The 15018-nt window shown below is 34.4% G+C and overlaps 1 protein-coding gene and 1 pseudogene across 1 annotated transcript; one reads left to right on the forward strand and one right to left on the reverse strand.

The window, feature by feature from the left end:
- The first annotated feature begins 2474 nt into the window (after positions 1 to 2474).
- Positions 2475 to 9273, forward strand: LOC107899229 (uncharacterized protein At5g03900, chloroplastic). Its single transcript, XM_016824881.2, has 14 exons — positions 2475 to 3084; positions 3690 to 3797; positions 3914 to 4014; positions 4115 to 4198; positions 4589 to 4664; positions 4758 to 4823; positions 4958 to 5047; positions 5947 to 6012; positions 6601 to 6743; positions 6862 to 6948; positions 7033 to 7096; positions 7783 to 7926; positions 8491 to 8663; positions 8833 to 9273. Exons 1-13 carry the CDS (start codon positions 2698 to 2700, stop codon positions 8632 to 8634), a joined length of 1560 nt encoding a protein of 519 aa, XP_016680370.2. The 5' UTR covers positions 2475 to 2697; the 3' UTR covers positions 8635 to 8663; positions 8833 to 9273.
- Positions 9274 to 10425: 1152 nt separating this feature from the next.
- Positions 10426 to 13340, reverse strand: LOC107899230 (uncharacterized; annotated as a pseudogene).
- Between the last annotated feature and the right edge of the window lie 1678 nt (positions 13341 to 15018).

The following is a 15018-nucleotide window of genomic DNA, read 5'->3' on the forward strand; positions in this document are numbered from 1 at the left end:
AAGGTGAGCTTTTTAGAGATCACATCAGTCAATTCATTACTCTTTTAAATGATTTAAGGAACGTTGAGGTTCATATTGATGATAAAGATCAAGCTATGCTATTATTGTGCTCTTTACCCCATTCATACAAGTCTTTCAGGGAGACCCTGAATTATGGTAGAGACAAAATCTCGTTCGAAGATGTGAAGGGTCATTTGTTGAGTAGAGACAAACTCGACAATGAGCTTCATTTGGATAGCAAGGCAGATAGGCAAGCTTCCGTTTTGGTAGCATCAAAGAAACGAGACAAAAGGTGTCGCTATTGTAAAAAGTTAGGTCACGTCAAAGCAGATTGTTATAAACTGCGAAATAAAAGAGCTGCTGAGAGTAACGAGGAAGATGTAGCTGATGCTAATTTGATCGATGAAAGTGGTGATGATTTCTTGTTAGTGTCAATGAGCGATAACTCCAAGCTCACGTCCGAGTGGATCCTAGATTCGGGATGTTCTTTCCACATGTGTCCCAATAGAGAATGGTTCTCTACATACAGTTCGGTTGAAGGTGGAGTTGTTCGCATGGGAAACGATTCATCTAGTAAGGTAATTGACATTGGTACTGTTAAAATTAAGATACACGATGGGACGATTAGGACACTCTCAAATGTCAGGTATGTACTTGATTTACGAAAGAATCTCATCTCCTTAAGTATTTTAGACTTGAAAGGATGCAGAATCAACATCGAGTCAAGTGGCATTAAAGTATCTCGTGGAGCTCTCGTTTTGTTAAAAGGTAAAAGAACTGGCAGTCTTTATATTTTGGAAGGTTCTACAGTAACCGGTGAAATCGGACGTCCCTCGTCCGTTACAGAGTCGAAGTCAACTCATTTGGAGCAGAGGCAACTTGGTCATAGGAGGGAAAAATGTATGACTGTTTCGTTGAAGAGAGGTTCTCTTTTGGATGCAGGTTTTGAAAAGTTAGGACACCGTGTTTGTGAAAATCAGACCTGGGTTAGTTTTGATTTGGCAGTGTACAAGTCGAAGGCTAGAAATCTTTCAGTTTCTAAGCACAGATTCGACTCAGTTAATTCCCTGCATAGTTCAAGATAGGCTCGTGGCGGGCTTTGGCAAAGATGGTGTTGTGGAAATATGAGTCAAGGTGGAGATTTGTTAAGTATGACTCCTATTTTCAGTCAAATTTGAGAAATAATCTTTTAGTTAAACTCTGTTTATTTGTTTCAATCAAACACTGATTAGTTTAGATTATTTTATTATTATTTGACATATGAATTTAGCCTATAAATAGGCTCTTTTACAACCTTATTAAATACACCCATTAGATTAGAACTCATAACACATTCAAAGAATTTTGTGTTTACGTTTTGAGGGTTCTTTTTTTTTCGGGTTTTCGGGGTTTAGTTTTATCTCCATCTTTTGTACTCTTCATTCTTTTGCCATTATAGTAAAATTATCTTTGCCCGTGATTTTTTTATCCTCTTTGGAGGGGTTTTGTCCACGTTAAATTTGTGTGTTCAATTTATCAATTTATTCCGTTATTTTTGTTACTTGTTGCTTAATCGGGTCGATCCCTAACAGTTTCGTCTACTTCAACTTCAGGTTAAAGAAAGAAAGTCGGACAATGGTCGTTGTTGGTTAGAGAGCTCATTGGAGGAGGCCAGACGGTGACTAGCAATGTAAAAGTATGATAGTTAGGGTAGGAAAAAGAAGAAAAAAAAAAGGAAAATGAGAACGAAAATAAAAAGTAAAAGAGACCAAAGAAGACACGCCGCATGGCAACGCATGAGTGGCCAGTGTTGTCACGTAAAAAAAAACGACGCTAGCCTCGAATGGCAAACTAGTGGACAAAAAAATTTAAATACTAATTTAAGACAAAAAGACCATAAATATCAATTTAGACTAAACAAACAAATTTTAATATTAATTTTATATTTAACCCTAATAATTTAACTCACTACTACCACTTAGACCTGTCCATGGGCCGGGCCGGGCCCGAAAAAAAATTTTGGCCCGGCTCTTAGGCTCGGCCCGAAATATGGGCCTAAAATTTTGCCTAAGCCCGGCCCGAGAAAAAAATAATAAGCCCGAGCCCGGCCCGGCCTGATTTTTAATAAACACAAAAAATATTTTAAAAATAAAAAAATAAAAAAATATTTTTAAAGTATTTTAAAATTAAAAAATAAAAAATAAAAAATAAAAATAAAAAATATATATTTATTATATTCGGGCCGGGCCGGGCTTGGGCCAAAAAAGTTGAGCCCGCGCCTGGGCCATTTTTTAAACGGGCCTCATTTTTTTTCCCAAGCCTATATTTCGGGCTTATATTTTTACCCGAACCTTCCCATATTTCGGGCGGGCCGTCGAGCCGAGCCGGGCCGCCCGGCCCATGGACAGGTCTACTACCACTATTGTTTTTAATTTCACTCAAAATAATCTCCCTAAATGAAAATAAATAGCGAGCGAAAAGAATATGATAAAATGAAAAGCCGAACTTAAAGATAGAGATAATGGTCAATCTAAAAATATCGAGAAGGGCAAAAAGGTAAATCCAGAAACATAATCCTCCCGCATTCTCTCTCTCTTCTTCTCCGCCAAGTTTACTACTTTTCCTCTAGACAACTAAATTCTCTTCCATGGCCGAAGCTAAAAGAAACTAGTAATTTCTTCTTTTTTCAAAAATTAATAATATTTGGAATTGCGTAAGATGGCCTCAATCTCTACTTGCCTTACTCTATCACCTAAGTTTCGTCTCCTAACTTCAAAACCCCAAGTTTCTCTCAATTTTCCGGGAATCCAACCACTAACTTCTTCTTCTACGTTCTCGAGAAAGTCCGGGAACTTTTTGAGACCTAGGGTTTCATTTCCCGTCATTAAGGCAAGTCTTGATGTTGGAAGGAACGCGATTAGGCCTGGAGGTGCGGTCGAGACTGATAAGTTACCCTCTGACGTCAGAAAACGAGCAATGGAGGCCGTTGACGCGTTTGGCGGGAGGGTTACTGTTGGAGATGTTTCGAGTAAAGCTGGGCTTAACTTGAATCAAGCTCAAAAGGCTCTTCAAGCACTTGCTTCCGATACTAACGGTTTCTTGGAGGTACTTTGAATTTTCGATTTCATATAACTTCCATAAATTTGATCTATGCTAGGGTTCTCGTTGAGTGGAATCACTATTTGAAACGAAATGCCAAAGTAGCTTGTGAAATGCGCAACTTCATATCGGTTTTTCTCTACTTGTTCACCCCCTCCCCCCCCCCCAAAAAAAAAAAAGAAGAGATTTGGTGTATGGTTGGGGCTGAAATAGATGTAGATATGGTCTGGAAGTGATCTCGAACAGTGTAACTCTGTTGATGTATCTGCTGTACTAAAATGCTGCTCACTGTTGGTTATCGGACTTAAAGGAGTTTTGATAGAGCGGTTTGAACATACAAACGAAAATACATGGTTTAGTTGGACCTACAAAAGTTAATTTCTAGAAGCCAAGCTATCTTCTTTAGTTGTATGTTTTTCGACAACTAGCTGACGTAATCTAGAGCCTGCCAGTGTTATTGACTTACTCTGTAGGAAAGCCTTCTCTGATTTTTGTATGGGGATTATCATGTTGCTTCTTGGGACTTGTTCTAGTATTATAATATCTATTTCTGGGATCTTTGAAGTTCTTGATTTGTGAGTACCACTTTTTTGTCAAGATGGTTTTAACAGGTTTCAGATGAAGGTGATGTCCTTTATGTCTTTCCAAAAGATTATCGTTCAAAACTTGCTGCCAAGTCATTTAGGATAAAATTTGAACCTTGGGTTGATAAAGCAAAGGTGAACTTTCATAACTTATTTTTCTTTTCATTTTTGTTGAGGCTAAGGAGAAAAATCCTGGATGTCAAACATTATGGCTTATGGGCAATAATTTAGTCTTTTTCCTTTTTTGCCAGGCTGCACTTGAATATTTAATTAGAGTTTCTTTCGGGACAGCACTTATAGCTTCAATTGTTCTTGTTTATACAACAATTATTGCCCTAATCACAAGTAGAAGGTACCTACTAACCTTGACACTCAGAAATTATTATATAACTACATAATTCTACACCACTGGTTATTGAAAGCAAGATGCTGACTATGTGATCTGATGGCAGCGATGAAGACAATCGTGGAAGACGAGGAGGCAGATCATATGACACAGGGTTCACCTTCTACTTGAGTCCAACTGACTTGTTTTGGTAAGACTTTTTATATTATGAACTCTAGCAGTTTTAGACTGTAATAGGCTGTTAATCACAGTTGAGAATTCTCACCGATCAGGCCAATTAGGGGATGCTTATAGACAACATTAAGTAGATAGCTTAGGTTTTAAAGTACCTTTGTTTGCTGAATTGCTCTAGAATTGACAAATCAGTTTGTATGGTGGTAAAAGTTTTGTCATCCACGTTTGGGTACATCTGATAGTTTCACATTAATTTTATTTCATTGGATAAATGAGATTGGGCCATCAAATTACCTTATTTTATGCTATAATCTAAAGTTAAAACATATTGTCTCTGTAATCTGTATTCCTTTCATAAGTTAAACTCTTAGATAACCTCCTTCTCTGGTTTAATTTTTTATTTAAGGTACTGGGATCCATATTATTATAGGAGGCGACGGCTACGAACTGATGATGATGAGAGGATGAACTTTATTGAATCTGTAAGATGTGAATATAAACAAATGGATCATGTATGATTTTGCTCAGTTGTTTTACATTCAGAGAAAATTAGTTCATTTGTGACATCTTCTTAGGTTTTCTCTTTTGTTTTCGGGGATGGTGATCCAAATCAAGGAATTGAAGAAGAAAGGTGGAAGTTGGTAATACTTCAGCACTAACTTCTTTGGTCAATGCTTGAAACATTTTATTTCATCTTTCTGATAGTAGTTATTCTGATTATTAAGTGTTCTATTACCCCTACTAACTTTTACCATTTTCCACCCAAAATTTGCAGATTGGACAATACATAACTTCTAATGGAGGTGTTGTCACAGCTGAAGAACTTGCTCCATATCTTGATTTACCTACCACAAAGGGAGCATTGGTATGATTATAAATTAAAAGCTAATCTTAGTCTAGCTTGTTATTAGCATGTAAATTTTTCTTACAAGTTGCTCTGAAATCTAGTATAGTGTTCTTTTGACTTGAATTTGAAATATTTTCTCTCATGATCACATTTGTTTTATTCACACTTTGACCATATGCAACTATTCTTGTTCTGTCATTGCATGACCTAAACAAAAATTTTATTACTATCGACTCAATTATTTCTTTATTTGCATTGTAGTCCCAGCACACTGTCTGTCAACCTTATTTCTGCATTTGTACGTCATAGATCATTTAATCAAATAGTTTTTGGCATGTAATCATATATTTGATGGTTACTTGCTTGCTTTGATATTATAAGTAGTTCATGGTCAAGTAATCCAGAAGTGATAAGCAGGGATTCAAATGTGGTAGGGTTCACTAACGTTTATTGCAGTTGTAGATGCCACTTACGTAATAGTGTAGGTTACGGTTCATTATGGTTGTGAAATTTCTCTATCTTGCACAAGTTTCCCTTAAATAATTAATCATAATTAACAACTCTCTTATAAAATATTTTAATTGTTTATTACATTACTTTTAGAAGTTATAAAGTATTAAAAACTAAATATATAATATTGCCTAATAAGTGTTTCAAAAAAGTTCTGTGTAAAAAGCTTCACAATCAGTATTACTCTGGTTTCTCCCTTAACAAAATGCTCAAACTTATTGGAGAATATTCCAAATTCTCTTTGTTGAAAACTGTTTGAAGTTGTGGCTGTTCTTATTTCAAATTATTTGTCAATGAATTATTTACTAATTAGTCCTTGCCTGCATCAAAGGCTCCAAGGTGTTTGTATTTGTTTCCTTGTTAGTTATTTGACTTTTTTTTTTTTTTGGTTTTCTGCTCAATTCTAGAGTGATGAGTCGTATGTCTTACCTGTTCTTCTGCGGTTTGATGGCCAGCCAGAAATAGATGAAGAGGTATGTAGAAACAATTTATATGCATTACATATAATGCACACATGTCCATGTACCATGACAAATTCGATTTATTGTCACTTTAAGATGTAAATATTTGAAATTTTTTATTTTCAAAGGAGCCAATATTTGATCTCTCTGTTAGACCAAGACATGTGTGTGTCTGTGTAGTATGACTAATTCCATTTATTGTTACTTTAAAATGTAAATATTTGAATTTCATGATTTTTGACATAAGGTACCAAGGTTTGATCTGTCTCTGAGACAAAGACAGATTCGCTTGTGTGTTCTATGGCAAATTCCATTTATTGTTGCTTTAAAATGTAAATATTTGAATTTTATCATTTTGACATAAAGTACCAATGTTTGGTCCGTGTCTCTTAGACCAAGGACATATATGTGTCTGTACAATGACAAATTCCTTTTATTATTACTTCAAAGTGTAAAGATTTGAAATTTATGATTTTGAGATAAGGTAGCATTGTTTGAGATGTGTCTCTGAGACCAAGAATTATGTCATTCACATGTTACATTTCTGGAAAAAGAGTTCCTGCCTTTATGCCCTTATGAACTACAAAACTATCTGTGTAGGGAAATATTCTGTATAGATTTCAGTCTCTGCAGCGGACAGCTTCTTCTCAGAGGAGTGGAAGGAAGGAATATGTAGGAAGAAGATGGAGTGATTGGGTTGGGGGAATTGAGAAATTTTTTAAGGAGAAGAAGTGGCAATTTAGGTTCTTCCTCTCCTTTCTCTATATGTGTGTTTTTGTGTGTTTTTTATGTAGTGCATTTAGTTGACAAGGTTTGTTCTGTTATGGAGTTTTTTTGTATTGATAAGCATTTGTTATGCAGTAAAACAAGCTCATCAGAGAGAGCAATGGTCATTGGTTTGGGTGCGATTAACCTCTTTGGAGTCATAATTCTTGGAACAATGTTAAAGTACAGTCCTCTTTCAGTGTTTCTTTCAATCTGTGCTTCTTATGTTCTGAATCTCTAATGGTGCTGCTTTTACTTTGTTTGAAGAGATGCTGCGATTAGACCGAGTGGATTTATTAATTTTGTCATGGACATTTTCCCTCTACTTCAGGTACGATTTGATGCTTTTCTTTTTTTATAAGATTGTTTTATGGAACAGAAAAACTTAACTGTAGGGAAAAGTAGGAGGTCATATGCGTTTTACATTTTCTTCTTGGATGAAATATGCAATATGATGCATAAAAAGCTTCCTCCCTCTCTGTGCCCATGTCATATTCTCTTAGTATCTCAGTTTGAATCTCTATCACCTCTGTCACTACAATTTATGTATTCTTACATGATAACAGGACACCCAGAATCTCTATAACGTTAAGATACCTCTTCACTATATTTATGTCCATGCATGCATTTTGCTTTCTGCCTTTAGATAAAGTTTCATGTTCTGAGGCCCTGATGCCTGTCCAATATATAAGCATGCTTGTTTATTATTATGGATTAGCAATGTCAGATATGTAGGTTGAAGACTTGTCTGTTGCTACTCAGTACTAGATACAGCATGTTGAAGTAAATAGAAGTTCAGAATTGCTCTTTTTTGCTTCTCTGGTCTGTGACATTGGATGTACTTTTCATGTCTTCTCCCATGCTTTTGAGGAAATGAAGTACCGTGAAACTGGATACAGTATTACTCATACATTAAAACTATAGAAGATTGAGAAACTCTAGTTTCTTTCCATTTCTAGAATGAAATTTGCTTCTGCTTTGCTTTTTCAAGATTTCTATAAAACAATTTTTTTGCAGATCTATGCTGGTTCTTTCTTTGCAATTCCTTTGGTTCGGTGGTTCTTCATTCGTAAAAGGAATGCTGATATAGAGAAGAGAAACCAAATAAGAAAACTGTTTGCTCAAGCACTTGAATTGCCTGATCTTTCACTAAGGCGGAAGGTATCCTTCTTACACCTGCATTTTGATTTCTTCATCAAGGTGGTGTTTATAATTTTCCATTGAGTAGCTTTATGCCAGTACTCTCTTCTATTCCGTAATAGGCAATTACACATTTCTAAAACAGTTTAACATTATATGTGAGTTTGAATTAATTTATAGCTGTTAAGATTCGAATGTTGATCAGTGCAGTGATTTCTAATTTATTTGCATTTCTTTACTGATTTATCTTCCTATACTAAAAAATCCCTTTGGACCACTAGTATGCAATCTCTGCATGCTAAATCACATTTCTATGTGATCTTGCCTTCTTGGTTATGAGAAGATAAATAGGATTGGGGTCCCTGAGAGTTCACTGTGATGCAATGTGGGATATTGCCCATTATAGTTTCGCCCTTGTATGTTTGAAATAATTTTTCCTATTATATAGATTTTAGTTTTCAATGTATACTTGTATGATAATGACATTTTATTTTTGTGTCGAATTTCCAAGTTTCATTGTATAAGATCAGCATAGGTAAACCTATTTCCGTGGAATAATCTTTATTTATTCTGTATATATGCCAGCTATTGAGTGCTCGAGATATGGCACAAAAAACAGTCATAGGACCAGACCGCATTGTGTATAGTACTGACAGAGACTTGGTTGAGCAAGACTATGAAGCACGAGAGTGGGATAGAAGATTCCGAGAAATTGAGAAGTCAGACTAAAAAGAGCCTATATGGAGTATGGCTGCTTGGTAATTTTTCCAAGATCTCTTTGCTAAACCCTAAATGTTTATGACTTAGAAGCAGACATCTCTCTATTTCTCTCTCTCATTGTACATGTGTGTGTGTGTATACATATACATATAGGTCTAAAACCTCGGAGCTGCTATTCTGACACGGTTTCATATTTATTTATTATAGCTTCAGGCTGCTCTAGTTGGTGCCTCTCTTAGCAGAGAGCATCATTACATGAAGTGATTGACAGTAGATTATGGAAGCTGTCACTTTGAAACTGTTGACATACCATTGATGGAAGAGGCAATTCTACAAAAGAGAACAGGCGATCTCACTTCAGTGCTGGCTGGAATAGCTGAAGGGGGGAGGGGGTAATAATAGTGTAGATTTTTCATTAAATTGCCTCGCACTTCCTTTTTTAATCATTTGCGTATCATTATAGAATTGCGGAAGGTCAAGGTTATGAAATCAAATCCACTTCATTTGTTTTCACCATCTTCTGTTTACACTTGAAAGTAAAAGTATGTTGTGTACTGTGAACTGTAAATGGTTCATATTGTAAACCATTACATTTTACGGTGTTGAGACTTAAGAGATCAATCGATACTACTTTATTTTGGTTGTAAAGACGAGCGTTTTTGGACTTAAATGGTACACTGGTATATTATGTAAAAAGCAATGTTATTTGAACTGAATCAGACCGACTGATTCGATCGGGAATCAGTTTCGAAGGTGCTTTTGAACCAGTTAGGTTGGAAATTGGTACGTAGTAGTTAAAAAACTAGTTGAACTGACTATTGAATTGGCTAAAAATTGGTTAAATCAGTGTCGAACCGGTTGAATTGGAATTTTTTAATTTTTTTAATAAATTTTTAATTAGTCTGATTGTACTTGTCAAGTTGGTGGCTTGATCGGTTCGATTACCAATTCGGTTTAAAATATATTGGTAATAAGTAAAAATTGGTTAAATTTCTTAAATCTTGCCAACTCATAATTCCATATTTGTTTTAAAAAATTGAATCCCATTCAGATGGCATTAGAATGGAAGGCCAGGCCATAATATTGGGAACACATCAACAGAGACCTGGCATAATCACAAAAGAAAAAGCCAAAAATTGTCTCGTGGGCTTATTTAGAAAGACTAATCGGTTTAATTAATTCGTCCGGTTGAATTAAATAAATTATTAAAAATTTATTAAAAAAATTAAAAATTCAGTTCAATCAATTTTTTGTCCAGTTCAATTTTTCTGTACCAATTTCCACCCCAAGTTAATTGATTCAATACCTCTCTTTAGACTGGCATTTCGGTCGATTTGATCCAATCGATCCAGTTCAAACAAGCTCGTCTGAAACACAGAATGATGGGAAAACAATGCTTTGGTAATCTGAATAATGCAAATAGATGACGGCAGCAGCGTAGGTTCGGGTCTAGATCCCCAAGACTTCCAATCTCTATAACGGCGAATGTATATATCGACATCCCCAACCATAGCACTATTAAATGTCCTTATTCAGCTAAAATCTCAGTTAGATCTTGGATTTGAACTCAGATTAGTTGATAGCGGACCAACTCCATGGGTCAGAACCGTATCTCCCTTCGACAAGAAGTCGAAAAAGGACCTCAAGGATTAGCAGCTTAGATCAGGAAAGGGGAAAAAGGGTCAGCTCAGATTGGGATTTTAATGTACAAAACAAAATTTAAAGAACTGTGATTTTATAACCCTATTAAGATGTCAAACTTAACCCAAGTGAACTGTAGAACACACCATGGATCAGCAGTTACTCTAACTGGAGTTCGAGATGGCTTGGATATCATCATTTTACAGCTTATATAAGTTTTGACTAACAAAGTAGATCTGTGAAATGGCATGCCATTCATATGTACAAATTTCTTAGATGAATTGCTGGAGTACATACATTTGTATTAGCTACTTCTGTATTGTAGATAGCAGCAAAATCTAAAGGCTGCTTGCTTACCAATCTCAGAATGTAGTTACTGATGGTTGGCTCCTCAACTTGCTATGGGAGCCGAGCAAGTAATCTGCGCCGCAACTCCACTCAAAACCCACTTTGCCGATGCAACGATATTCCTATTAAACAGCAAATGACCACTTTCAAGCGATATGGAAGATCAATATACCTGCATGAATAGAATTATGGGATAATGATTAGTTTTATATCCAAGGCCCCAAATAAACAATTTGATTCCCTGAAAGTTATCCATGGAACTTATATATTAACGCCTAAAAGTTTTTATGGGAGCGTAAGATGAATTTGTAAAGGCTTGCTGCTTGGCAGGATTATTTTCCTTAGGTTAACTCCTTTGAGAGTGAATTTAACAACAAGAACCGTGTGTAAGCAATAAACATGCAACTGTTTAACAAAAAGTCCATAAGCTAAGTACAACCAAAAGGAACCCTTCTCCTACATCCCTTTTTTTTTAACCTCAAATTCGGGATGAAATGTTTAAATTAAAAGGAGATATCCTTTTTCCATCTATTGCATGAAAATTAAGCTCTTAAAGATAACATCATTGGAAAACACACTTATGGTTTTCCACATTGGTCTCTCGATTCATTTAATTTCCAATTCACACAAGCATACATCTCAAAAGTGATTGTACAAACAAGCATGAAAAGGGTTCTATAGAGAGAGTGCCTGACAAGCTAAAAATGTAGGTAAATCATTTGACAATCAAGATACATCCATAAATAGATCATTTGAATTTAGCAGGGACAAGTAGAGTAAATCAAATAGAAGATGGTATGTACAAATAGTGCACTTACCTAAAAGTGTGAAGACAAATACTATTGCCAGTATCATTTTTATGGACTGCTGATTAACTTTAACGAGATATGAAAATCTATCAAATCTGGCATTGCATGCCCCAAGCCTCCTTCTCAAGTGCATGACCTTTGTCAGAAACCAATGTAATCCCTGGAGGCCATGGTCTCTAAGTGCTGAACATAGTCCAATATGCTGGCCCTGATAAAGATATGCAGACTGTAAGTTGAGGACATTGACCAATGCACCAAGGCTAGAGGAATTGATGAGTTTATTGCACAACTAAGCAATAAGAAAGGTTAGCAATTAAAGGTATGTATTGCTTAGCAATTAAATGCATGTAAAAAAAATAAAAAACCAAAATCATAGTACAAATTGTTCAGAAGTTCTGTAAAATGCTAGTATCAAAATTCAGAGCTAACTACTTCACCATATCTTGACTACTGATCACATGCATGCCTTCCGAAGAATAATAATGTTAAGATGGATTGAAACGTACCTGTGCAGCATGAGAAGCATCAATGTCCAAAGGAGAATGCTCTTCTTCCCCATCTTTTAATCGCTTTGTATAACTGCTAGGAACCCTTCTTCCCCACAGATTATTGAAGAATCCAATGAGATTCATACTGCTGGAAGAACCTCTCAGCTTATTCTCATGGAAGAAGCACTTAGGTTTGCTATCACCAGCTTCTATATACCAACTTCCATCGTCAGCATTCCTGTTACAAGAACTCTCTTGGAAAGAATTCACTGCATTTAGACCCAATTTCATAGAATTTTGAGAATCCACTTTCCTTAGGTTACTCTCCTCCAAAGAATCATAGTAATGGCTACTATAAGCATTACCATTCATATTCACTTCTTCAATTTCTCCACATTCATTTCCAACAATTCCAGCATCTGATGAGCATGATGCCGCGGGTGGATCAAGAAATCTTTTAAATATGTCACTATCACCCAACTCATAACAGTGATTGTTAATCCCCCCGGAAAGGAAAAATGCCAAATTATCTTTATCTTGTTCATTCTAGTTTTGCCATTCAGAGATTTTAGCGGGATTTCCCATTTCCATTTCCTCCAAGCTTTTCTCAACATTGTTGATCTGTTCTCTAACAGCACTAATAACTCCTTATGTCTAAAAATCACAGCCTCCTAGACTGAGACCGGTCCATCCTAGCTGATGAGATAACTGCTCGTTCAAAATCTTCCAACTAATAAAATCAAAGGAAGCATTAGAATAAGCAAATGTAACACTATTAACAGGAAATAATTAAACTCAAGAATAAACAAGGAATCAATGCCTGCCATTTTGCTGTTTCAAGTATGGTAGCAAGATCGCGACTGTGATACCCAATCAAAGTAAGCAGCTTCGGGTCATAATTATTAGCTTCAACAAGATTTTGTTCATGCAAAAGAAGGCGAAAAATCGATTCCATCCTGGAAATATCAAATTAACAAAGAAAATCATTAGTTTTGAACTTGCATAACAACATAACTCAGCAGTCTGCAGTGTGATACTCCATATTAACACGAGAACAGCAACCGAAAGGAAAATAATTAAAAATTGAAAAAGTTTCGAAATGGGTATTTCTAGGGAAAGATAAAACCTGTCAGCTGAATCTTGAACGACTTCGGCGGCTGAAAATAGGGGGTCGGATTCCCATTGAAGCAAGCTTGATCCCATTTTGTTTATATAATCATAAATAAACGTGATAGAAATTTGAAAAGTAGAAACTTTTGCTATCCAAACCCTGAAACAACGATTGTCGAAATAAATGAAAAGGGTATATATAATCTTTGAATTAAAATTAAATGAACTTAAAAATCGAATTTGAGTGTAAACGAGATTTGAACTTATTTGCAACTTCCGCACGAAAATAGTTTTATGAAAAAGTTAATCAAGTTAATATTTTTCTTTTGATATTTTCAAGTACCAATATAAAATATTTTATGTTATTTGATATATTTCTTACAAATATTAAATAAAGGTTTTTTTATTGAAATAAATATACATCCGAGATTTTCTTATCATTTTATTGTTTAATTGAGTTGATTTTATATCTATAAATTTATATTTTATTTTGTTAAATTTAGGTTTATTACATCAATTTTTAATTATATGACTAGCAAATGAATACTTTTTATTTAAAAATGTGACATCAACAAAATCAACAATTGGAGTTGATTTTCAAATCTGAAAAGTAAAGGGATTAAATTCTTGAAAATAAAAGTACAGATATTAAATTGTAAATTTGTGAAGAGTATATAGACTTATGACGTATATTAACTTTTATACTATAAAATATTTATTATTAATATATTTATAGTTGTAATAAATATTTATTATTAAAATATTAATATTAAATATTTTAATAAAATTTGAAGAATATTATTTAAAATTATTATTTTTAAAATTTATTATTAAAATAAAAATTAAATAATTTATTAAAATAATAAATTATATTAATTATATTAATAATTTATTATATGACTAAATATAAATAATTAAATATGTATGTTTAATAATATTGAAAATATAATATTTATATTAATATTTTATTTATTTTTAAAAATAAAAATAAAAATTATTATTAATATGATAATTTTAAGTTTGATTTAAGTTAATTTTTATATAAAAATAAAATTAGCTATAGATGAGCTCTTTTTCGGAAAATGGCTTGCGCTATTCAAAAGAGTAAGTCATTTTACAAGAAAAATGACTTATTTTACGTTGACCTGTAAATTATTTTCTGTTGACCAAACATGAACCTAGAAATTTTTAACCACCTTGAACATTTGTTGTTGAATCTTGAAGAGTACTAAATTTATTTTCTGATATTGGCTAATACTTTTCCTTTCTCTCAACGGATTCATATAGACTCATTTCTACACTTGTGTATCATACATTCATTCCACACATATGGCGGACTACAACATTCACTTCTCATTGCAGAACTATTTCATAATCTTTTCGGAGATAGAGACTGATGCATTCCACAATGTATATTCATATTGACATCAATTTTTGGCAGATTCTCTCACAGACAGATGTTGAATACCTCTTTCAGATGTTGCGCATAGATGTCATTCTTGGCAGATTCTTTCAATAACTGATCTATTAGATTGATCTACATAGGGATCTTACCTTTGTTGGATTTTTGTATTGGCTGATCTTGGAACAATTTCTAAGTGGGTCCTACCTTTGGCAGATTCTGATACTGAATCTAGTGGTTGATAGAATATTAGTCAGATCGTAACCTTTTCAACTCAAATAATGAATTTATCTTGGTGAATGCGACATTTACATCATTCATTAGAAATACAGATAATTGTGTTACAAATTGTGAGAGTTCCCACGTTTGGCGAATACCATAGAATTAAATAACCTCTTTACAAAATATGGATTTACTTAGACTTGTCGGAGACTTACATCGCCCATGCTTTTGAGTTCACTATATTCTTTTTCTGGTAGATTACCATAGTGAGGTCATAGATTAGGACACCGTAAGGAAAAATCCTTCAGGATCTACTTCAATGAGAAACAAGACTTCACCACGAAGGCGGTTAACCATTACTAGCCATTTAGGT

The sequence above is a fragment of the Gossypium hirsutum genome, chromosome D04 (assembly GCF_007990345.1).
Source record: "Gossypium hirsutum isolate 1008001.06 chromosome D04, Gossypium_hirsutum_v2.1, whole genome shotgun sequence".
Classification (NCBI taxonomy): domain Eukaryota; kingdom Viridiplantae; phylum Streptophyta; class Magnoliopsida; order Malvales; family Malvaceae; genus Gossypium; species Gossypium hirsutum.